This window comes from Ostrea edulis, chromosome 5 (genome assembly GCF_947568905.1).
Source record: "Ostrea edulis chromosome 5, xbOstEdul1.1, whole genome shotgun sequence".
Taxonomy (NCBI): domain Eukaryota; kingdom Metazoa; phylum Mollusca; class Bivalvia; order Ostreida; family Ostreidae; genus Ostrea; species Ostrea edulis.
Window position 1 is genome coordinate 34,064,126 of NC_079168.1, and position 24,748 is coordinate 34,088,873.

The 24,748-nt window shown below is 35.4% G+C and overlaps 5 protein-coding genes across 11 annotated transcripts in view; 1 reads left to right on the plus strand and 4 right to left on the minus strand.

Annotated features, from left to right (window-relative positions):
- Window positions 1–5,362, minus strand: part of LOC125649228 (uncharacterized) — a 41,956-nt gene extending 36,594 nt beyond the window's left edge. Inside the window, exon 1 of one of the 4 annotated variants that reach the window (XM_056165871.1) lies at window positions 5,262–5,362. Coding sequence is in view for 2 of the 4 variants with exons in the window: in XM_056165869.1 (XP_056021844.1) it covers window positions 1,291–1,296 (6 nt within the window). In the remaining 2 variants the exon portion in view is untranslated. Of the gene's footprint in view, window positions 1–1,290; window positions 1,348–5,261 lie in introns of those variants that run through there. The other 3 variants (XM_056165869.1, XM_056165870.1, XM_056165873.1) reach the window with 3 other exon arrangements.
- Window positions 5,363–5,696: 334 nt separating this feature from the next.
- On the plus strand, window positions 5,697–8,345 carry LOC130054865 (uncharacterized). The gene is made up of 5 exons (XM_056165883.1): window positions 5,697–6,234; window positions 6,346–6,513; window positions 6,906–7,022; window positions 7,372–7,953; window positions 8,207–8,345. The coding sequence occupies exons 1-4, from the start codon at window positions 6,044–6,046 to the stop codon at window positions 7,940–7,942; spliced, it is 1,047 nt and encodes a 348-aa protein (XP_056021858.1). The 5' UTR covers window positions 5,697–6,043; the 3' UTR covers window positions 7,943–7,953; window positions 8,207–8,345.
- LOC130054938 (uncharacterized) lies at window positions 7,988–8,712 on the minus strand. The gene is made up of 3 exons (XM_056166052.1): window positions 8,696–8,712; window positions 8,461–8,567; window positions 7,988–8,365 (listed from the first exon to the last, which is right to left on the minus strand). Exons 1-3 carry the CDS (start codon window positions 8,710–8,712, stop codon window positions 8,016–8,018), a joined length of 474 nt encoding a protein of 157 aa, XP_056022027.1. The 3' UTR covers window positions 7,988–8,015.
- Window positions 8,713–9,280: 568 nt separating this feature from the next.
- On the minus strand, window positions 9,281–13,835 carry LOC125649238 (uncharacterized). Its single transcript, XM_056166053.1, has 6 exons — window positions 13,369–13,835; window positions 12,934–13,078; window positions 11,924–12,076; window positions 11,457–11,681; window positions 11,170–11,328; window positions 9,281–9,921 (listed from the first exon to the last, which is right to left on the minus strand). The coding sequence occupies exons 1-6, from the start codon at window positions 13,833–13,835 to the stop codon at window positions 9,382–9,384; spliced, it is 1,689 nt and encodes a 562-aa protein (XP_056022028.1). The 3' UTR covers window positions 9,281–9,381.
- Window positions 13,836–18,088: 4,253 nt separating this feature from the next.
- LOC125649230 (uncharacterized) overlaps window positions 18,089–24,748 on the minus strand; it is a 40,409-nt gene continuing 33,749 nt past the window's right edge. For all 4 annotated transcript variants that reach the window (XM_056165876.1, XM_056165875.1, XM_056165874.1 and 1 more), the window contains exons 17-22: window positions 23,736–23,864; window positions 23,413–23,625; window positions 22,923–23,210; window positions 21,872–22,036; window positions 21,291–21,572; window positions 18,089–19,544 (exon numbers count right to left, since the gene is read on the minus strand). In XM_056165876.1, the coding sequence (XP_056021851.1) occupies window positions 19,321–19,544; window positions 21,291–21,572; window positions 21,872–22,036; window positions 22,923–23,210; window positions 23,413–23,625; window positions 23,736–23,864 (1,301 nt within the window). In that variant the 3' untranslated portion in view covers window positions 18,089–19,320. The remainder of the gene's footprint in view (window positions 19,545–21,290; window positions 21,573–21,871; window positions 22,037–22,922; window positions 23,211–23,412; window positions 23,626–23,735; window positions 23,865–24,748) is intronic.

Here is a 24,748-nt window from a genome sequence, read left to right on the forward strand (position 1 = left end):
TCATCTTCTATTAAATTCTTAAAAAGTAAACATTTTCTATTAAATTTCTGAACATTGCTAAATCTCCCAGCTTCTATAGCTAACAATGAGATGAAAGTCTTGCTCTACATTTTTGGTAAATACATGGAATAGAATTTCATAAATGATATTACAGACTAGAATCATCTATCAAGTGCTTTTATAAAACATTTTGAGGAGAGTGAAATTTGTTCCATACCATATTTTTGACCTTGGTCCATTATTAGTTGTTTCAATATATACAAGTCACTTTCATTTAACCTTTGTCTTATCCATATATCACGAAAACAAAACATTGCAAGCAGATGTCTTATATATAATATATCCAAATACTATCATTTATATTAACAGCTGTATCATATAAAGACTCAAAGCATGAATGAAGTATACAACTATCAGTTTTTATAGTTTGTACCAATATTTTTACATTGTACATTATTTTGTATTTCAATGCAAGGCAACCGCATTCAGCGTAAACAACACTGTATGTAGATTGTATTTAACACCAAGACTCTTTACAAAAATCAGGATTCAACCTTACAACATCCTCACCTAAAGATGAATGCCCCATATTTCAGAAGCATAATTACAGGTTCTCCCAATATACGAGTAACAGTCAATAAGTCGTTGTTTAAGTACATTTTTTTTTACATTACTATTCAAAATAAACAAAGCTTTCCTTGCCTGATCCGAGAGATGCTTCGTAGTCTTTCTGAATTTATTATTGAGATGAACAAAACAAAAACATATAAAAATACGTATAATTTCTAAATCTTGGCATCTATATGCCAATTATCTGCAGAATTATTTTACCACCCTTGAGAAACGTCAATATTTTTCGTCTTTTCTGTATTAACACTCAATCTCCATTCCATACAGTATTGGGATAGAGAATTGAAAATTGACTGGAGACCCTCTTTGGTTTCAGAAAAAATTGCAATATCATCAGCATACAAAAGTAAAAATACGTTTAAATCTTTACAGTTATTTGATATTTAATATTCAAAAAATGCATTTCAAAGTCATTTACATACGTGTCGAATAACGTTGGGGATAAACAAAATTCCCTTTGCATCATGCAATGCTCGACCACGAAAATGAAATGGACGATTGACACAATCAAACCGAAAGTTGAAAAATTATTTCAAATTGATACATAATGTACACCGTCACTAAACCAGAGATATTTCTGACTAAATTAGAGACAATTCTAACTCAATTTTATCTTCAATATTTATCACTCAAAGAGTATGGTATACGAATCATACATACCGACATTACCTCCACTTAGGAATATCCGCCATTCCCTTTCGATCTATATTTATCTACACGTGACACAGGTATTTAAACATACAATGTACCTACGGAAGTCAATGTGTATTATTGTTGAACAATAAAACTACAATCTTGTAATTACGAGGGAGGTAACAATACTAGTATACCATTATATATGTTTCTAATCTTCACCCTCTCATTCATACTACCTTCAGCATTCCACGACTCTCGTCCTCATGTAAAGCTCTCTATCGTGTACATTTCTATTTTCATCTGGTTTTCTTGACCGTGAGTTTTCGATAATAAATGAGAAGAAAATGAAGCATGTCTATCTTTTACCTTTATTTTCATTTACCTAACCTAACTCCTAATAAATCAATTAAGTTGAAGGTGTAAATCAAATATTGATTTATGAAAAGAACTTTTAGTATATTTGAAATTTAAAAAAACTTTCCCCAAATCAACAACATCAAAACGTATGACTTGTCAACACTTTTCACAACCATGCTTTAAGATAAATTATAGACTAGGCTAATACACATTATGGGCAGCTGCTTCTTCAATGGAACACGAAAATATTCATATCCTGTGATTAGTCATTCAAGAAAATATTTTGTTCAACACCACTGATTCCACGCACTGTAAATATTCTGAAGTCGAAGTAAAAGATTTGCTGGAGTTCTCATTGACAATACCTTCGTAGTCTTGCAACAGTCAGTTGGAATTCCCATGTGCATGGTATCATCCATGTGAACTCCAAATAAAAGACATGACAGAGTCCTCCACATTTGCTTCGTATTGATGTAGTTCATTGAAAATAAATATTAACGGCAAACTTACAACTCCGCTGTGACAAACGGGATATTTCATCTTCTCCATCGTCAACTTACCCATATCTATATAGCAATATTCCATTGTCATCTGCATATGGTGTTTACAATTCTAAACTGATTCGATTCGCAAGAGGTTGTTCTGCGTATGATCAGTTTTTAAATCAAGGCAGGCTACTGCCATACAAATGAAAGGCTGTTATCTTAAGTTAATGAAATTAATTAAGTTATTTTAAGGTGAGAACCTAGTTAGTTGAAAGAAAATGTTTTCAAATCGTTTGTATAATACGCACTTATACAATAAAATATGCTCAAATCATTCTAAGGTTATTATAATGATTTAGTTTGCTAATACAACCTATCATTGGGTCAACCGTTATTCGTTGTGTTTCATACCGATTGTTAGATTGTTAGGTTGTTCTTGACACTCTGATTCAACTACGGATTACTCCGTTTAATTGATCAAAATATAGGGCACACGGCGGATGTGGCTACTTGACAGGGATGTTTACTCCTCCTAGGCACCTGATCCCACCTCTGGTGTATCCAGAGGTCCGTGTTTTCCCAACTATCTATTTTGTATTGCTTATAGGAGTTATGAGATTTATCACTTTCGTTATCTTCACATTTCTTTCAACTGGTAATCTAGCATTTCTCTTGGGAGGTGTGTATCGACCAGCTTCTTCATCATTCACTACTTGCAACACAGCTTCATGGTTGTCACAAGGGTCCATGGCAATATGAAATTGGGCACCTCTGTTAGCTAGGCCATCAAATTCTGAGAAGATCCTCATCTCGAATCTTTCGGTCCCTTTCTAGATGTGTTTTTAAGTCTGATGCAAATCCTCAGCTCGCTCGTTCAGCTTCTGAACTCGTTTATTGAATTTAGCAAGGTAGGTGTCTCAACAGCACTGAAGCGATTGGTAATCTCGTTGGTTAGCTATTTGTAACTGTTCCCGGTTTCTCTGGAAAGTTAACCAAATACAAAGTCGGCGGCATCATGATGTGATATAAGCAGTAATTGATCAAGCATCTCATCAGTAGACAACTATATACCACGGTATATCGAATTCCCTACTTCTTCAAATCTACAAAACCAGACGGTCCAGTCTTCTTTTCCAGTGTATAAGTAATATGGTATTTTAACCTGGGTATGTGTACGAGGGCGTCTTGGAAGAACTACAGCTTTTGACGCGTCGCTGTCGCTGCTCATGCTTGGAGATATGGAGGCTGTGTCAAAGCTAGTCGGACCCTTCGATTCCTTGCCATTTCCTGCGAGCTATTCCACGGTAATTTGTAGAACTTAGTCTTACTATATATGTGAGTGCAATCAACGCCATTTGATCTCCTGTCACTCCCAAGGACTCATATGTATTTCTCGGAAATACTGGTACTAGTTTCATAGAATTATGATTCGGCATCGCAGTTACAGAACCGACAAGTGATGCTACAGAATGGCTTGCAAGCAATGTCGTGAGAACATAAGTTGGATTGCCCACATAACCTATACACGAACTCACAGGCAGTGAACTTGAAATTGAGCCAAAAGGTAAGTGGCTGTCTTTGACATCTGACAGGTAATCGTGTGTGGTAACAGCACTAATGATAAATGTACTCAGCTAACAGAATTGTAACTCAAGGGGGTGAAGCTTGGTACAGTATTCGGAGTTAAGTGTGAACACAACACACGTATGAATGTTGAACTACGTGTATTACTGGAGGCGTATGCTGGAGCAGGTAAATGTCCAGACATGAATGATGAAGGACTGTTCCGAGATTCGGTGAAGGCGTCAGTCCAAATATTCAACCAAGCCAAATCTCAGCCGAGATTATAACCGCTACACGAGCCCCTATATAAGGAACAGCACGTGAGCTCACAGGTAAAACTTGTGTTGGACAGGAATATACGTACTTTAAGTTATGTAATGGTTTACATTGGACTGGTGTACCCTACGCACAGTCACAGAAACTATCGTTCCTGATCCCTGAATTTGTGACGTCATAAGAGACCACATCCAGATTTATGAATCAATACAAAAGCAAGTCCCTCGGGCGATTTATTTCACAACTGGAAGAGTTTTTGGATGACGGACCTGAGTTTGTTGTACAAGGATATCACCTTGAACCTTCAATGCAAAGGCCTGCCACATCGATGATTTAAGAGAACAACAATGAGATCGATCAAGATCAACCCTATTAATTACGAACCGGTTCCAAATAATCGAGATTATTTGATTATATATCAAATAGTCCGTATTAATTTTGACACACTCTGTATGTTGGGTCTACGTGACTTATCTGCTACAGCGCACGAGTTATGTTATATGCTCTACGTCACACTTCATACTCCCTGAGATAGAACTCATTCATTACATAAATTTTCAATCCTTACTTATCTGCTGTTCGTGTACGAGTTACTTTGTATGCTCTACGCCACACTTCGTACTCCCTGAGATAGAACCCATTCATTAGACAATTTCCAACCGAAGCACCCACCCACCCACCCGACCCCTTTTTACATCTATATTTTCTCTGTTCTGCTGTTTCCTTTTCTTTCATAGGTTCGCAACAGATGAAGGCTCGCTACAGATTCCCTTGATGCAGTAAATGGTGAAACCTGGACCACACGAACTGTTACTGAATTGCCATTCGGGATTGAGTGCCTCGATACGACTAACTTTAAGTTTAAAGGGGAATTTTTCTTTTTTCGTCAACTCCAATACATATTGAGTCTAATTAATTAGACTGTTGCATGTTCAAGGGGGCTGGAGCCTGGGGAGTCGGTAATTGTATGTTATGCCTTTATCTGTTCCATTGTTCATATGAACGTGCAATAGAAAGTGGTAGATATATATATAGGGGGAGAGAAGCTGAGTTGTATCAGTATCAGAATTTACCGAAACACTGGACTCTCTGGCCAGTCTGGGGGTAGCTGCAGAACTGTAGCTCTCTGAAAAAATATTTTGACATAACAGAGAGCTACAGTTCCACCCCCTATAAAAACCTTCGATTTACGGTGCACGTTTTTCTGCGCATGCTTCAAGCATTATAGCTCGAATCATCTAGAGACTTACGCTCTGAGCACAATTTTTATCGATTCTGTATACTTTTTTCTACAATTCAGATCACTTTATTTACCTGTGCACGGCTTTAAATCGTCCTCCGCGTCTTCGGAATGTCAATGTTTTGAAATTGTTGCCTTCTGACGGCCATCTTGACCTACTGACAAACTCTCGTTGAATAGTCACGTGGTACAAGGAAAACAACCTGACCGACATTCCACGTGTTTACTTCACAACAAACCGCGCTCGACACCGGTTTCGATCTCTGTTGTAGCAAATAAACGATGACAACATATTATCTGTGTTTATCTTGTTTTTTTTTCAGGTATTAACCAATTACTAGATTGAATAATTACACATACTTTCTCTCATTTTTTTCATTTTACCCATCTTCCAAAACATGTACCCTAGAAAGACCTGTAGGAAAAAATTGTGTATGACGTTTTACTCAACTGTTTACATAATCTAATAATATGGCGGCATCTATCCGACACATTTTTTTATGAAAGAATCAAGCATCGCTTTCATTTTGAATTTGATTTAAAGGCGGAACAAATATCTGTCATTGAGAGTGTGCTACAAAAGAAGCACACTGTGGGTGTTTTTCCCACGGGGTTTGGAAAAAGTATATGCTTTGTATTACCTCCATTAATACTAGATGTACAGGATTCTTCTGTCAGACATATTTGTATTGTGATTTCTCCTTTGAAAAGTCTAATGCTAGATCAATATAAACATGCTTCTAAACATGGTATAGCTGCAGCTGTTATGAAGGGCAGGGATGAAATGTCTCCTGATGTGGTTGAAGGTAATGTCCAAAGAAATGTATAGACTCTGCAGTTTGCAATTTTCAAACTAATGCATGCACAAATTAAAACACACATAATATCATATATAGGAATAAGCGCAGGAAACTATTCCATTCTCTATATGTCACCCGAGATCCTGCTGAATTTTGATTCATGGAGGGATATAATATTGAACTCAGGTGTATATAAGGAGAGAGTTGCTTTGATTACTATAGATGAGGCACACATATTGGCATCATGGTAAGATTTATTTTAATATGGAAAGGTTATTAAAGAAATTGAATTTTATTTTTAATAAGTACTAGCTGATTTAAAGTTTTGTCATGTTGTGAATGAATGTAATGTTTACAGGGGTGATACTTTTCGACCGACCTTTTCAAGACTTGGAGAGCTGCGCTCCCACTTTCCAACTACACCATTTTTACTACTGACAGCAACTTGCACACCAAACATTCTACAGCATATTACTGGAAAAATACATCTTCCTAATATGAAAATGTTAACAGCATCTCCAGACAGGTAATAAGTCAGATAAAGTTGTCGTTTAGAATTATTCTTTACGTTTGCTCTACAATTAAGACCAATCTTACTGATAAATACTTGAAAGAATTTTTAAGGTTGTAGCTGTTTTGAAGCATAACAGTATAACATTTTAAGATAATTATATATATATATAATATGTTTGTGTGTTCTGGTTGTTCGCAACTATACAACTCTGAAACAATAACATGTTAACAATAGGTGACTGTTGACGATATGTATATTCTACTGAACACCTTTTTCTATCTACAGCACATGTTTGCCAATCTTTCCACCCATAGTTTGGAAATATTTTAGAATGCATATGGAATTTTCTCTCTCTCAGAAACAGTTTTACTTAAACAGATCTAACATTGTGATTTAATTGATAGGCCATGTATTTACCTTGAATACAAGAGAGGAAAAGACATTTTTGAAGAACTCCATTGGCTGTTTGATGAAATTAAACAGAAAGGAATAGCTGCCAGGAAAACACTGCTTTGTGTCAGGTAATAGATTCATAGCGATATATGCATTTTCATCACACGGCATCAGTCCAGCCCAGTATATGAAAAAAAATGTCATCACAAAAAAAGGTATTGCTTAATAAGTCATTTTGCAAGTAGAACATTATGTAACTACAATTTCAATATTTGGAAGTAAAAGTAAATAATTAAACATGGCTTTGATCAGGGATCCAGCTATTGTCCTATCATTTTGTTTCTTATCATTTCATCTACCTCTATATATTTCTTCACTGTCTCACTTTTACTCTTCACAAATTTTGAATTAAACAAAATCATATACAATGCCTACTTTGTAAATTGTAATGAGTCATCACATGCATGTTCAATGCAGGAGCTTGGATCGAGGTGGTCAGCTGTATAGAGATATTTTAGGGTACCTTAGAGAACATTCATACTTAAACCACATTAAGCTTCACCACAACAGCCATGTTGCTTTGTACCATGCAGGAATGGCCAACAAAGACTTAGACTACATTCATCAGGAAATCTCAAAGTCAGGTAGTGTTATTCGACTGGTCATATGTATTATAGCCTTTGGAATGGGTATCAATATCTCTGATATTGATAATGTGATCCACTGGAGAGCCTGTGACTCCATAATGGATTATTGGCAGGAAGTTGGAAGAGTAGGGCAAGATGGACGTAGTGCAAAAGCACTATACTTTTTAACCCCTGGGTCCATACTTCAAGCATCTGACGACATGAAGGAATTGTGTAGATCTCTGGACAAATCCGAGGTGACTTGTTTTAGGAAATCTATCCTCCATCACTTCATTGGATACAGTTCAGCACAGTCTGTACCTGTTGCAAGTGATTGTCAACTGAAATGTGAGGAGTGTAAATGTCCAAGATGCCAATGCTGTCACATTTGTCGTAGCTGCTGTCCTTGTTCAAGAACATAAGATTTGTACATGTACGTACAACGTATATATCTAATTAACCCCACCTGCATATTGACTGTGTTTGATCTCAAAATTATATGTTTTTGAATATGTATTCCTCATTTTCCAAACTTTTACCATATTTTTGCATCCTCGCTTTTAACTTTTCTGGATTGTTCACCCCTATTTTGTGCTCAAAATTTTCAAATCCTGTGTGATGTCTTTCACCAACATCTTCAAACAAATTCTCTCCACTGTATTCATCAATAAATTTCTTAATTTTAGGTTTAGAGGAACCATCTGTTGTCGTTGCCTTGGGGATATAATCCTGAATTATATCAGATTGGAAAATGTCTTCAATAGACTTGCCAACACTCCCTACTTGATGGCTGCATCTTGACACCTGCGCATCTGTGTATTGCCCATGACAATTCTTCAGGTTTGCTGTAATGTACATTAAAACCCAAATACTTTAAAATTTATAATGTTCTTTCATGAAGTAATTGGCTATTATTGTGTTAATGTACATGTGCACTTACATTTGAATTCATTATTCAGGAATTCATTCACAAGATCCAGGGCTATATTGTGTCCAGGTTTTCCAGTCAGATTAGCAGTGCTATTCCAGATGACTTCATTTCTTAATCTGGGAGGTAAACACCCACTGACACATGTGAAACAAACATTGCCATATATATATATATATATATATATATATATATATATATATATATATATATCTTTTGTAGCAGTATATATCAATCATTACTTTACATGCCACCACTTGCCATGTCATATTATAACTGAAAATACTGGGTTCGAATCTGGATCACATTGCTGTATCAAACCTAACCTGCTTAACATAGATAGATACTACTCTTTCAGCAAGTAATTGGGTCATTTAGATATGACTTTAGAAGCAGGTCACAGTAGGCATAAGCATGTTTAAAAACAAACTCACTGCCATGACCTCTGAATGACATCTGTACATGAGTAAACACTTTTAAAAATTGTATGTAAGACAATATACAACCAAACAGAACAAAACATTTACCTCCAAGGAGGCGATGGCCTAAAATCAGGTATTTGTTGTGGTTATGATTCCAGAATTGAACCATGTCTATTCTCCAATCTGAAATGATATGGTCTCCCTTGTTGGTGCGTTCTGCATGTGTCTGGGTCATATGGAGAAGTCCGCGCCACAACATGATACGGCTGTACTGATAGACTGAGTCTCCACTTTCCTGGTGTGCTGCGACAGGTTCATCAATTATTCAATAATTACATATAGTCACATGTATCCTTTATAGTTGAATTCATATAAAAAAAAAATTAAAATAGACATTTCATTACCAAAGTCATTGTCAGAGTCCTCATGATATGGCAGCGTATCCTCCAATATCTGATTGTTGTCCCAGTAGATGATTGTATCGTCGTGGTACTGGACATCCTCTGCTGCTTCACCGACTACTACTTCCTGGATTGACTGTGTGTCTATCAGGGGCCAAGACAGCTGAATCATCAGGTACAAGATTTGACAACTCATCAATGTTCTTGATATTTAGTAGCTTGCAAATTATCAAGCACACACAACCTTCAGTCACAAAATTGAAAAAATCCACTACTGAATTTACACAATCAGATATTTTTTTCTTAACACTTCGAAAGGTGAACTTGTTTTTTATATGGCATAACGAACCCTTGTCACCCACAGTGCTGCCACTGAAGAGCATGTTCATGGAATCCTGCAGGATGATGCACCTTTTGTGAAACCCCTGAGGACGTGGGACAAGACCAGTGAGTTGATCTTCTGCATCCTCACTGAAGGCCATAGATACTTTTGCCTCAACCATCCTTTCCACATTCAGCTGATCACCATGGCAAAGAATTTGGTAAGGATTTCTGTCTTGTCCAATTGGCACATACTTGTGTAAGTACTTGAGAATCTCCAGTACTCCATGGGCAGTAGATGGATTCTCCTGAAGAACTCCCAGATTCACCTAATCAGGAAATAGCACTTAATTATGTATAAGGACCAATATGCTATTCACATTAATAATCAATCTAATTAAAATTATTAGCTGTTTTGAATATGCTACTGCTTCTCAAATGCATGTTTGAAAAGTGGGAGCAGATTCAAAACAGCTAATTTTAATTACATTTGTAGATTGATTAATAATGATGTTTAAATTTCAACAAGAGGCCCACAGGCCTTATAAAACACCTGAGTACTAGTCAAAAAGTATCACTACTCCCAAGGACTATGAAATCTAGAATAAAATTCCTGTTCTGATTATCTAAGCTAAATTCTAATGTTCAGCAACAGTATAAAACTAGATGTATTCTTAAAACTTCAATGCCCTCAAAAGTGCATACACTGATGAAAGGTTTTACATAATATAATAAGTGTATTAATATTAAAACATTGAAAGATATGACTAATTTGGACCCACCTTAGAGTCAAAACTCTGGGTTGTGAAATACACCATTTTTTGTACATCCTTTTTAGCTATTCCTAATTATGCATTTAGATTTCATACAGTATCAGCAAACTTATACATAAATACTATATACTAAGTTTGGCCACACCCTTATACCAAAAACCCTACCCTTGGGACCATCACATTTACAATTCTGGTAAAGGACTACTTGCTCTTTCTCAATATCCATTTAGTTTCAATTTAGTATCCATAGCACTAAAGGAGATCTTATTTAAGTGTTTTACATGTAAACAGTATATTGTAAGTTTGGCCCCACCCTGGGGTTAGAACCCCTACCCCAGGGATCATGCAATTTACAATTTTGTTAGAAGCTTCCTTGCTCATCATTACTATATACTCACTTTCTCTGCTAGATGCCCATAAGTAAAGAAGAAGATTCGTACAGAAATACACCAATTCTACAGTTTGTACCCCAAAATTAAAGCCCCTTGGGGTGGGGTGGGGTAGTAGTCATGAAATTTACAATTTCCGGTCTCCTTCACCTACAAATGCTACATACCAAATTTGGTCAAGATTGACCCAGTACTTTCTGGGAGGACGTTCTTAACAGACAACATACAACGACAGACGCAGACCATTTGCAATAGGTCACCTGAGTAAAAAACCTTGTTTTTATGAAAAGCTGAACAGAAACTGATGATCGGTACATGCACTTTAAATGCACTGCAGTTTGCTATATATCTGTGAAAAATTATAGGTATATATGTGTGCACACATATTATAAATGATATACATGTATATACTCACTATTTCAGACTTTTTTTTAGACTGTTGTGTGTACTGATGAGGAGTATCTTTAACATCCATTTCACTGAACTGGGGGAAGTAAACCTGGACTATTTTCTGTACAAGATGCTCCATTCTACTCCTCAGTATTCTCCAGTCTGTATCAGAGGGTAGGTAGTTCTGAAATGATTTGCAATTGATTTGTAAATCACATTGAACTTGTGTGCATCTACTACATTTAGTTTATATTGAAATTTATTTCAAGTTTCTAATGGATAAAAATAAATAACTTAAGAAAAACGTCTCACTTGCAGTCCTATATCTGTTACAGAGAATGTATTATCTACTGTATCCAAGTCACGAAAGGATATATGGTTTTTAGCAGCGAAGCACAAGGCCCAGAACATCATCTTATTTTCATGCCGGAGGTGGTGGCGAGTCATACTCAGCTTCTGAATATTGTCCCAGCAAACAGAATACCCTGGATCTGTAGGATATAAATACATAAACTGTATATAATTCAAGGCAAGCATCTGCAATTATTTAGATTTGAGGTAAAAGGAAAATGGAAGTAAAATATGTACAGTTGCTAACCTATATGAAGCGATATTTATGAAAGTAATTAAATTGTAATAAAGTTGCACAGTTGGATTTAAATTTCACAGGTCCAAGGTAATTATATCTACTTTTAGTGATGCAATTGGTGTAATATGTATGTACTTTGTTCATCCGCCTCAGGTTCATCAAGGAGGGAATCATCAAATGGTAGGGGTACTATATCACTTTCATCTTCTACATCAGATGAATCTTGGTTTGTAATCTCAGAACCAGAGGAAGCTAGGGAGTTATGTGAGCTGTCTCTATCTGAACTTTCAAAGTCCACGTTCAACAATGGTTGCTGAGGAGGTTCAGGCATTCCAAGCTCCACCTATTTATGGTACCAACGGAATAATTCAAGAATGTATACACAAGAGTATTCATAATGGACATGTAAATGGTCGATTTCTGACAATGATCACCTGTACTATACATTTTGCTCTGCTCGGCTTAATTCTTTACTACATCTAATGAGGAAGGTATGCACTTGTGGGAGCATAATTTTTATATTTTCATGTGTAAGTAAAATGACTAAACAAATTTCATACAAGAGAAGTTTAAAATATATGACATGTGGATACGTTTTGATTGACATTACAATTGTAGCGGTCACCCGGATTTGATCGCCAGTGTCTAGATAGCTCAGTGGTAGAGTACCTGACTAGAGATTCAGGGAGCCCGGGTTCGAATCCCGGTCTGGTCCGTTGTATTTTTCTCCCTTCCTGTTACACAATTATAGGCTTTTCATCCAATATTAATAAATAGATTGGTGGTATATGTTACAAATAATAATGTTTTAATTTATGTCTATTAAGGGTAGTACAGGGATTTACAACTGCCAGTATCTCAGTACAGAATTGAATTGAGACATAGGTGCATGACAGATTTACAATGCATGTACATGTACTATTCAAGAGTTTGGGAATGGACAGAATATTATTCATTCACCTGTATTTCATTCTTCCATAACACAATTTTCTGATCGAATTCGCTGCATATTTTATCAGCTGCTATTCGTGTTCCTTTCACTCCTTTGCTCCTACCTAACTTTTGGAACCATCAGAAAAGCTGCAATGCAAGGTGACAATTTTGATATTGCCTCAGATTCACGAGAAAATTCTTTAAATTGTAAAGTTGGCTTATCATATTGTGAAAAGAAAACGGAGGCTTCAATATTTAAATTTTTACCTTTTGACTGCAACCCGACCTGTACATTTCAATGGAAATAATGGTTTGTAGGAAGTTGTACTGCTGGGGTTTATGGAGGTAGAGAATGGTTCCCAAAATAAAACCAAGAACTGGAACCAAAGAGCCAAGTTTTCCCATGTCATTTCTGTAATGTTTATTATAGAATTTATGTTCATGTATTCATGATGTATATCTATTTTAGTGCTACATAACTTCTTCTGAATTAATCTCTTTGCAAAAGTCTATTGTTATAATTGATATATATGCAAAAAAAACTTTAAATTGAATCCAAAGTAAGCAAGGAAAAATATAATTTTCACTAAATATTACACATATGTCAAACATGATATATTGACAGTACAACGAACTAATAATGACTCTTGCTTACTGGATTTACATTCAATTTAATAATGTGCATGTGATTTTACAACTTACATTTCAGCATTTTTAGCTCGGCGACATGACAGTGCACCTTGCAAAACCCCTGTCAAGAGAGACATCCCACAAGATGCTTCATGCATTGCACTGTCCCAGCTAAACGTTTCGAATGACTTCAGATTGGTTGGCCTCTTGAGTGATGGAATATTGACACTTTTCACTTCTTTCTTTATGGAAAGTTTCAAAACTCTCACCAATGCATCCCTAGCAGTTTTGCTTTTTCTTAAAAGAAGTCGGTATGGATATTCATAGTGAGAGTCCATGATGTACTTGTACACCTGCTCTTTAAAACCTTCCTTCTTTAAATTGAAGTGCTTTGAAGACTTCAATGGAGTTGAGGTCAAACATTTCCTCTTCACAACTTTTAGTGGTGTGAAGCTAAATTTTCTTTTAGCTTTGTGCTTGTGAGGACTTAACCGGTTTTGTAGCTGTAGCAATGTTGCTAGAACATTTGGCAGTATCATGCTTATAAATGCTTACAGTCAGAGAGGCACAATCATTACAGATAAATTTACTAGACGGGGTTAATGGCAGAGTAATTTTCTTGTCCAAAATCTCACTAAGTTTAATCAAAGGAGTAGGTAACTTTGATACCAACTTTCTTTTAAAACCTGTTTTCCTTGTTTCAAATGGTTGATTGCATTTAATGCACGCCATTTTAGAACTCTTAGCATCTGAGATTTTGAGCTACATGCGTATCACGTCATGAAATGATGGGTATTTATATATCTCTGTTATGTCAAAATATTTTTTCAGAGAACTACAGTTCTGCAGCTAGGCTGAGTTGCATCAGAAATGACAGAAGCAGATTAACTCTCTGGCCAGTCTGGGGGCTGAGTGGTATCAGAATCTGTCTGAAAATGAATGGTTGAAATGTTGATTATTTAATTATTTTCATTTTTTCAGAATTCAGAAATTTAAAAACTGCAATGATCAGATTTGTTTTGTAACACCAATAATGTCCCTGTAATGCAATGGCTCTTCAAGTACAAACCATGATATATTACAAAAATGAAATGAAATAATAGATAAATAAAATATTCGTCTGTAAGTTACTTTATTTATCTGTAAGTAAGTCACTAAGTGTAACTAGAGGCACTGCAACTTGCAAGTGAAAATTGTACCATCTGTAGCTTATGACCCCTTTTAAATTTGTCTTGCCTTGTAATTAATATTGTTGAAAATTTGGCAAATAGCATTTTAGCCCCCCCCCCCCCCCTGTCCATATTCCACTTTTCTTTAAACACTAAAATCCAGCTAATTCAGTGAGGAAGAAATGTCACTATATCTCGAATTTCCTCTACCCTAGACTATATCAAATTAAATACTGCACTACTATCAGTCACAGATTGACACTGGTAGGGGTATGGGGACCTGGTCTGTGAGTGTGATGAAAAAGATTCTGATGAAAATAAAGATTCACTCACATGTGATGTATAAACATTGTATTATTGTAAACTTCCGTTACGTTGTGTGTACGTTAATATTGAGAGTTATCTTTCCTTGGATATTGAAATCAATCAAATACTATATGAACACGGGCAATTATCGTCCATCTTTGACCTCAGTATAATTTATTTATGCATAAAAATGATTAATATGTCACTCTTTGTTGTGTATTTCACCGCTTCAATCTCAAAGGGATTTTCTGGAGTGTGCCTAATCACGTGAGATACGCTAAATATAGCTATTTTAGATCCGAACGATCAACTTCACATCATTCGTAGGCTCTAGGTTTATCCATACTAGCCCGTAAAAAACAGGGTGGAACCTCGTCCCACTTTTCCAGTAGAAATAAAAATAGAACATGACGCGCCATCTAGCGAGCGCGGTTGTTGCTACTGTAAACGAGACTGTTGAAACCTCTGTAACATCAAATTATTTGTGAATAGCGTGCCTCAATTTAAAAACAGACCATACACAGAACAAGCTCTTGCATATTGAAGCAGTTGAGAGACAAAAGCACCACATGCAGGTGATAATGGAATATTGCTACATGAATACGGGAAGTTGACGATCGAGAACCTGACGTCATCCCGTTTGTCATAAAGTTGAGTTGTTTGTCGTAAACATCTATGTTCAATAAAACATGCAAGTATTAAACACATGTGGGAGACTCTGTGGTGTCTTTTATTTCGAGATCGAATCGACATATGAATTAAAATGATTATTGTTAATAAATAAAACGTCGTCGAAATATCTAAATGTTGAGTTGAACGCCACAGCAAGAGATTTTTTCTTCTTATGTAGAAGCTTTTGAATAAGTTCTGTCTCGTAAGGTCAGTAAATAAAGTAGCACAATTCGTACCCATGGAAATTTAAACATTGTTGGAAGATCTGATCACCAAAGACTGCAATAATATGTGAATGAGGAACTTCGGCATCTTTTTAATGTCGACTTCAGAGTAGTTGTGCATAGAATCAGAGTGGTGTTTAACAATGGAATTTTTGAATGACCGATCACAAAATGTGAAGTTTTTGTTAAAGAAGCAACTTTTTATAATGTCAAAAAGTCTAGTTTATCATGAGGAGTGGTTGTGTAAAGTGTTGAAAAGTCATATTTCGATATTGATTAGCAAACAGTTTTTCGATTCAATATTTTTTTTGGAATATTTTAGAATCAACATTTGATTTATACCAATTCTGGCATGGGTTGTGGCACAATTCGTTTGAATTTTCTCCTTCACGGTAGTTAATATTTTTGTGAGGAGCAAACAAAGGGACTGGGTAGAACATTTACTGGATTCAGCAATGTATCTAAGTTTGTAAGGGTTCTTACCAATCCAGTATCGGTACGGTTACTCATATCCATTTGTTCCATTGACTGGGATATTAAATGTGTTTAAAACTAAACTATGGTTTTAAAGAATGTCATCTTTTGAAGGGGAAGTTGGAATTTCATAACTCTTGCAAAGAATACAAAATCAAGAGTATGGCAAATTTGGACCCCTGGACATTTCCAGTGGTGGGATCAGGTGCCTAGGAAGAGTAAGCATCCCCTGTCGACCGGTCACACCCGCCGTGAGCTCTATCTTGAGGAAGAGGCACACGATCTGTAAATTTTATCTTCCTACTGTAGATTACTTCCTTCAATTCACAAGAATGTAACAAATGTGCATCTGATCTTCAGCCATTAGCCCAAATGTCTACCCAGAAAAATTCCTAGTCTACATTAATAACTCCAAGCATCACGATAAAAAAAATCTTTCTGTAGTTGTGATAAAGAAATCCACTTATTCGGAACCTGTTTTCCGTCTATTGCTCCAATGGCATATTGGAAGTTCCAACAAGCTTCAAACTGCTGTGCAACTTCCCGCCATTCGTCTCGAATTATAGTACACGATATCACTTCATCACTGTACGCCTGGATGATAGCCTGGTAAACTTCTGCTATAAAGAGACATATAGTGTTGTGTGCCACTTTGAAGCCGTATATAAGACCCGGGCAGCAGTCCTCGCCGTAAGCCATACACCGAAGAGTAATGACAAGTTTTAAACCAAGTTTTAGGGCAATTCAGCACCAAGTGTTCTACGTTTTCAACTTCTCAGAAAGTTTCTGTTCGATTTGGGTTAAACCCTCAGACAATTCATGACTGTCTGCCAGAGTCAAAGTCTCCTCGTCTGAGGCCTAACCCAGTATCTTATGTGAGCTCTTCTTTTTCTTCTTTCCCTGTATTTCATAACATGGGCGATCGCAAGATGATCTTCAGCAGCATCTTCCTTCAACTGCTGCAAAAAATTCACGATTTTTGGCCTGTATTCTGAGCCTCTAACGGGCCATGGACATAATGTTGAATCTAAAAGAGCCAACAGAGGAATGATCCAAAACTGAACGACTACCAATATTTATAGCTATGTCATAAAAGGTCGCCTACATTTGTACATTTCCCTTAACACAATCGTCCCAACTCCTCAGGAACTTGTGCAAATGTCGACTAGACTAGTCTGAGCTTGTATATTCTCGTAGAAAAATTTCGATTCTGCAGAAATGTTGTACACACATTGTACAGATGTTGTCTAAAACTCGTGTTAAAAAGAAACTGTCGTTCGTTCTAACATCGTGTCAGTATGAAAGAGAACTCAAGCAGACGCCGAACTGATGTCCCCATAATCAAAAACCATCGCAAATTCGTGTATGATTTGGCGAGATATAACTCGCCAGCACTCATGATAAATCATACCTCCATATTGTGTCAATGGGATCGGGGCTTAAGGTTACATGTGACTTTTTTGTTTTCGAAAACTGTGAAATAAATAGTTTTTGTAAATTTATGGTTTCCAAAACAAATTTAAATGTTATATAGTGGTAATATTTCCTGAATAGGTTTAAAGTTGACATTGTACTGATATCACTATTAGGCCTGGTTGGTTCAGTGGTTGCAGATGTGCAAATGCAAAGGTTACGATATCGATTTCCGATTGATCCACTTATTTTTTTTTCCCTTCGGTCTTTACTACAATAACTTAGTAATGCACATATATGCATACAACTTTCTGTAATGCATAAAAGTTGACTTTACATTTTACATACCATAACCAGACATTATCAAAGCAATCTAACTCTTGAGCAGACCTGCTAATACACCCTTTTCGAGTTTTTTTATGAAATTAAGATTGAAGTGAATTGTACATGAAACGTCATGAAAAATGATATAATGTTGAGAAAAGTTGCATGTATTCTGAATGCATTATTACAAGAAACTGGGTCATAAAAAACTAAATGTTCACTTTTTTATCAATCAGAAACATGATACATAGCATCTTTCATTGCAAATGTGCAGTACCAAAATTAAATGTTAGAAATATGTTCATCAATGCGTACATAAACTTCAAGAATTTAATAGTATTCCATGTATTTACAGTATTTGGCACACGTAATTATTATGCAGAATTTCAAAGTAAAGTAAAATGAATTAAATATACATTATCTACAGTCAATATGATTATACATTCAATGAAAGGTGGAGAAAACGAACAGTGATCAATCTCATAACTCCGATAAGGAATACAAAATTAAGAGTTGGGCATATACCATATATTCAATCAAGCTATATCTGCAATAAAAATGTATATGTGTATAATCTTTATAGATCATAAATAGAAGAATTCCCTTATTAGGTACGATCTATAAATCTTGGCAATATTGCTAAAATATTCAATAATCAAACACATAAATTATGTCAATAGAAATATGTACAGACATGTGATATGGGTTTTTTAAGAATCTGTTTATCAAAAACCAGCTGCAAATGGAGAGTTTTATCTGATTTACTAATAAAAATGTTCATATAAAGTATCAATATCACAGATATATGTAACATTTCGTTCACAATGGTTTAATATGTATATTCATGCACATGTACAATATACACAAGTATATGTATCAACAACACTTTAGAACAAAAGATCCACCCCAAAATATTTGATATACAATTTTGTAAAACTATTCCTACTGTTTTAATATTGCTAAAAACCATATTAACCCCGTTTCATACATTTCATGTATTAATGACCGATTTACATTCTTGTTTGAACAAAAAATAGAAAATCGCAAGTAAACACAGCAAAAATTTCACTTCATTTGATGCGACTAAAATCTTGGATATTCTATGACCTTAATTATTGATGAAAAACAACTGAATGAAAATTCAGAAAATATATTTCTTTGCAGAAATTAAAGTTGCTGTTGTTGTTTTTGCTTTATTTTGTTTGGATGTATAAATTACTTATGATAATGATTTCCGCATGCGATCTTTTTTAAATAAAACCCCCATCCCACACACATTATATACACTATAAATTATCGGGATAATGTACAAATAACAATGTTCAAAATGATTGCCTTGTGTAAAATGAAAACATTAAAGTTTGGATGCAATGGTTAATGAAAAAAGAAGTAATTCTGTCACTCTTTAAAGTATACACATATATATTGTTACATCGAATTTTTCATTCCACATACTTTTGCCAAACCATCATAAATAGCTGTCGATGATTCGCGTTCTCTTGGATATAATTCAGGAAAGTGTTTGCCCTTTCCTTCCGATTCTTCCCTGATGCACTGCTGCATTTCTGCTTAATGTGACTGGGCACATTGTGGATCTTTTCAAATGTTTCGTCGATTATAGATGAATCGATCTCCTCAGATAACGTATCAAAATCCGGAAGTGTCACTGCAAAATCAAAATTTTTATCATAGGGATATCTTGTATTTGTTAGGTAAGATTTAAAAGTTTGACTATTCTAGCTTAATTTTGATTAAAACAAGAGATCCACAGGCCTTATCGGACACCTGATATTAGCTAAAAGTATCACAAGCCCCAAGGACTATGAAATCTATAACACTTTTCCATTTTGCATATCTAATCTAAATTCTAATGTTTAGCAGCAGTATGAAACAAGATGTCTTTCCAAAACAGAAATGCGCCGAACGTATCCATAATACTGAAAGACATTGCATAACATATGATAAAGTAACACTATATGACGATTTTGGACCCGACGTAGAGTTAGACCCTTTGTGTTACGAAATTCCAAAATACAATTTTTGTACACTCCTTTCTTCTTTCCTTAATACCATGAGGAACCAGGTTAGAATAGGTCCTCAGTACCCCCCTGCTTGTCGTAAAACGCGACTAAATGCGGCGGTCCTTCGGATGAGACCGCAAAAACCGAAGTCCCGTGTCACAGCAACTGTGACACAATAAAGATCCCTCCCTGCTCAATGGCCATAGGCGCCGAGCATTGGCCTAAATTTTGCAGCCCTTCACTGGTAATGGTGACGTCTACATATGAGTGAAAGATTCGTGAGAGGGACGTTAAACATAATCAATCAATTAATTAATCTTCTTTCCCTAAAATATGCATGAAAATATTAAAATAAAGAACAGTATGTATGTAGATTGTCTACAGCATCAGCAAATTAAAGAAGTCTTTCAAATGAAAAAGACAATAAATCATTATAATTTTAGCCCAACCTGGAACCAAAACTCCTACCCCTTGGGTCATAGAATTTACAAATTTGGTAAAAGGCTAATGCTCCTTCTAAATATTTATTCAGTTTCAATTTATTATCAATGATATTAAACAAAATGTTATTTAAATAAATGTTTTACACAAAAATATTGTATGTCATATTTGGCCCTACGTTCAAGTCAGAACCTCTTCCCGGGGGATTATGAAATTTAAATTTATGGTAAAAAACATTCCGACTCTGAATTTTCTCACAGATATACATGGGGAGAGGAGAAGAGTTTTGAAAATGTTCAATCTCTAGCAGTTTTTGCCCGCCCCGAAGGCTTCGGGGGTACAGAAGTATTGAAATTTACAATTTGCCCTTCTTGTCCCAAAGATGCTTCATACCAATTTTGAAAATACATTGTACGTATAATATACATGTAATTGGAATGGTAGTTATTATCAAACAATTAAAAATGTTCAATTGATAACGCACGATAGACGGCACACGACGACGAGCGCAGACCAATAGCAATAGCTCACCTGAGTGACTCAGGTGACCTGAAAAGGAATAAAAAACAAATTTCTACAATATTAGTTGAAACCTAGATATAAAGTTTCAATTAATGCCTATCTTGTCGATATTGTACAGATGCTAGAGAGTATTGGAATAGTAGTAAACTCAAATACAATGAGTGTGGAAAGTATTGTTTCCCAAAACTCCATTTCTAGACAATATTTTTGAAATACTTATCGAACACTAATACTTGCTACAATTAAAAGCTAATGACATTGTGTAGTGTATCATGCATGATTTCTCGTGATTACTAACTGTAATCTGAAGATTTTGCTATTTCTTTACATTTACATTGTGCAACAACTTCAAAAAGTGTTCAAATTACATAACATTTTGTGCCTTGTAACAAAATGAGGAATTATAGTTGTAGTATACTAAATGATACCTGGATTTTCATTTGAACATGTCTTTGTGTGATTTGTTTCGTCACAACTTTCCTCTTGTTCACCCACAGAATTCAATATAACATCTCTTGTCGCGTCAGGTAACTGATCGACCACATCTATTACGATGTTACATTTTTCTTCTCGACTTTGAACCAACGTTATATTGATTCCTTGCCCTTCTATTACTTTCTGCACTTCTCTGTTCCTTAGAAATTGTGTCGGTTCTAGTTCCTCCAGTAAACACTGTCTCACCGTAGTGCCTGTCCTCTTTTTTCCGATTTCTGGTTTTTTAAGAAAAAAAAACAAAATAATGGGACAATTAAGCAAAAAATATTTTGATACAGTAAATATGACATCATTCCTGTGATAAAATTCCCACGAGAAACATACTGCCATTCAAAAGTACAAAATATTTATACGCCTAAATATACTTAATTGTGGAATACCAATTAAGAGTGAGAATAATTGGGGGGGGGGGGTCACAATACCATTAGTATCTCATGTACATTACATGTGCAGTATTAATAAAATTAAATTTACTTAATGTATCGATAAATAATTAATGCTGCGAAGTCTGTACCTTTTCTTTTCTGCTTTTCCTTCATCCGTAAAAACACCTTTGATCCATCTATGACCAACTCCCTTGCCTTTTGACGCACAGTCGACACCATCTTCTTGACATTCTCTACTGTATTTCCCTCGTGCAGACCCGAGCAATGAATGTGAACAAATGTTTGTGCTCTCCCTTCAAAAGAAATTAATCATTCAAAGAGTGTGTCTTTGTATTTAGTAATGTGTACTTAAGTTTACTGCTCATTTATAAATGCACTTTGAATATGAACATATACTTCAAACATTTCGGTTGAGCATCACTGAAGAGACATTATTTGTCGAAATGCGCATCTGGTGCATCAAAATTGGTACCGTATAAGTTTTACATTATGACCCCTGGGTCGAGGCCTCTGCTGGTGGACTGTTAGTCCCCGAGGGTCTCTACAGCCCAGTAGCTAAGTACTTCGTTACTAGCTTGAAAATACGGATGTATATTTAATTGCTGTTATAAAATTTAGAAATTCATTTCAAAATTAAGGATTATCTCCCTCATGTATAGCTCTTATCCTTGGACGAATTTGGCTCCACTTGTTTGGCACGCTGTTTTTGGCTATATTTAGATCTAAAACTTCATAGTTATTTCGGATTTCAAACATTTCGGTTGGGCATCACTGAAGAGACATTATTTGTCGAAATGCGCATCTGGTGCATCAATATTGGTACCATATAAGTTTTACATACTCATCAAGATTTAGGCATCTACAAATGTTAAACTCTGCATAACTTACAAAGATTAAACTTGCCTACAGGGTGCCAGATATGGAAAAAATCATTCGAGTTGTAGTTGGAAAAAATGATAGGAAATGGTCTGCATCATTTAAAAAAAACGGGAGAAAATATAGAGAACCATACTTGAAGAGTTGATTGGGTTTTTGGGGGGATGTGATTGCGCCGATTAGATCGCATTTTAACCACAACCAAAGAAAGTAAATTAGAGTTGTAATTTGGTTATATCAGGTGTTAACAAGCTGGTAGTATCAATATGTCAACATGTTAATTGCATTGTAATTTAAACTTACCAACTGTGATACATTTCTCACTACCGACGAAAATTTTCTTCACACCTTTGCGTGATACACCTGCTTGAAATTCATCTGTGCTTGCCAGTGCCATTAGATCTGTCGCAGGGTTTCCTGGCAACACTCTGAAAATCACGATTACAGACCCCTTCTCTAATCCAGCGATCATAATTTGGCCAATATCTATTTCAAGGTACTTGGCAATCCACTCTCGGAGATCATATACTTCATCCTGGCATTTCTCTAAATCATTTTCAATATAAAACTTTATGCACTGTTCCTCCGTTGCTGAAAAATACAAAAACTTGTCTGTAATACGTGTATGATATACATTTTATCAGAAACAAAGCCAATGTAAATTGAGTTAGAACGGAATGAAAATTGGAATATCATTCAAATGAAATGCTGAATGAAAATGAAATCCAAGTACTGCCTTGATACATTTGGGTCCATTGTATATTCTAAACAGAAAGAAAATGTTCATACTTACATTTTCCTGATAGAGGTTTTGATTGGAAATACAGCAATGGAAATCGATGCTTTGACGCAAATTCGAAGCATTCTTCACTAAGCTGATGTGCAGAACATTTCTCAAATATCCATTGCAGAAAATACAAGTTATATTCAATCTTGAAATTAGCTTGAAGATGTCGGAAAAGGCTTGATGTGTCCAAATTTCTCAATGTATTTTCATCGATGAAATCTGAAATGATTTACATCAAAAATAATAATCCATAACTATGAAGAGAATTTATTTGCTAACAATTTGCATAGTGATTTCATACGGTTGAATAATCATATAGAAAATTGTACCTTTCAAGGCCATTTTCATTGAAGTAAGGATATCGTCCGTGATTGAGCCTCCTAATTTATCCAGAAATTCAACAATAACACCATCCTCATCATCGTTTTTAAGGATTTCTATTTCCGTCTCAGTATCGCCTTGAAATGAAAAGTATAAATATTTGTAAGTTAAAATTGATATTTATTTCTTTTGTAAATATGTTCATCTGCTGAGCTGTAGTATAGAGTTCCAATCTCCAATACAAGACTGTTTGGGAAAGGAAGGATATTAGTTGTTTTTTCATGAGACCTCGAAAACCGAAAACCGTAGCTCTCGTCCCGATAAAAAAAAATGTGATGTATCCATTTTGAAGTTCAAGTCCTCATCAAGCCACCAAAATTACTGTTTGCCTAAACAATTGTCTTTCCTACCTGAATGCTTTATTGACAAATATTAGTTCTAGGGTAAGAAATTTCTTATAAAGGCAATATAGACCAATGACCATTACATTGTTTATGGCAAAAAATATAATTATCATTACCTTAACACCATGAATAATCAAGTCTTGATTTCTCTAAAGAAACTTAAGTCTAAAGTTTTCAAATAGAAGAAAACTCAAGCTAAAGTTTGCAATTTTTCGAGAAATCTCAAGCCAGGCGTGTAGCAACAGGGGACATCCCTGTTTTTTAACAAATCTTTTTTTATTATTACTTTCACCCGCAAAGACCATTCTTTTACACACAGTTTTATTTACTGACTGGTTTTCCTACAACACACCAGCTCATTCCTACTTTTTGGCTGTCGTAAAATGTAGTGAAAATATTGATTTTGAACAACTCTACCACCCACCCACCCCAATTTTAGGATTTTGAGCTTTGGTCTGAATTAACTTGTCCAGACTTTTTATATAGCCTGGATGCTACACACCTTATGATACTGACATGTATAAATTTGCATGTTTCTACTTTAAATGAATATGAATGTTATATCTCAATGATAATGTGATAACGTTAAAGGATGAATAATAAACCAGTAAAATCTT

Excerpts from the sequence above, each read along its gene's own strand:
- LOC125649238 (XM_056166053.1), bottom strand. The coding sequence starts at position 13,835 with ATGATACTGCCAAATGTTCTAGCAACATTGCTACAGCTACAAAACCGG. Across the intron at positions 13,079-13,368 it reads CGAGCTAAAAATGCTGAAAT|AAATGACATGGGAAAACTTG; the intron begins GTAAGTTGTAAA and ends TAAACATTACAG. Across the intron at positions 9,922-11,169 it reads CTAAAAAAAAGTCTGAAATA|GTGAATCTGGGAGTTCTTCA; the intron begins GTGAGTATATAC and ends TTTCCTGATTAG.
- LOC130054938 (XM_056166052.1), bottom strand. Across the intron at positions 8,366-8,460 it reads CCTGAATAATGAATTCAAAT|CAAACCTGAAGAATTGTCAT; the intron begins GTAAGTGCACAT and ends TGTACATTACAG.
- LOC130054865 (XM_056165883.1), top strand. The coding sequence starts at position 6,044 with ATGCATGCACAAATTAAAACACACATAATATCATATATAGGAATAAGC. Across the intron at positions 6,235-6,345 it reads GCACACATATTGGCATCATG|GGGTGATACTTTTCGACCGA; the intron begins GTAAGATTTATT and ends TAATGTTTACAG. Across the intron at positions 7,023-7,371 it reads AAAACACTGCTTTGTGTCAG|GAGCTTGGATCGAGGTGGTC; the intron begins GTAATAGATTCA and ends TGTTCAATGCAG.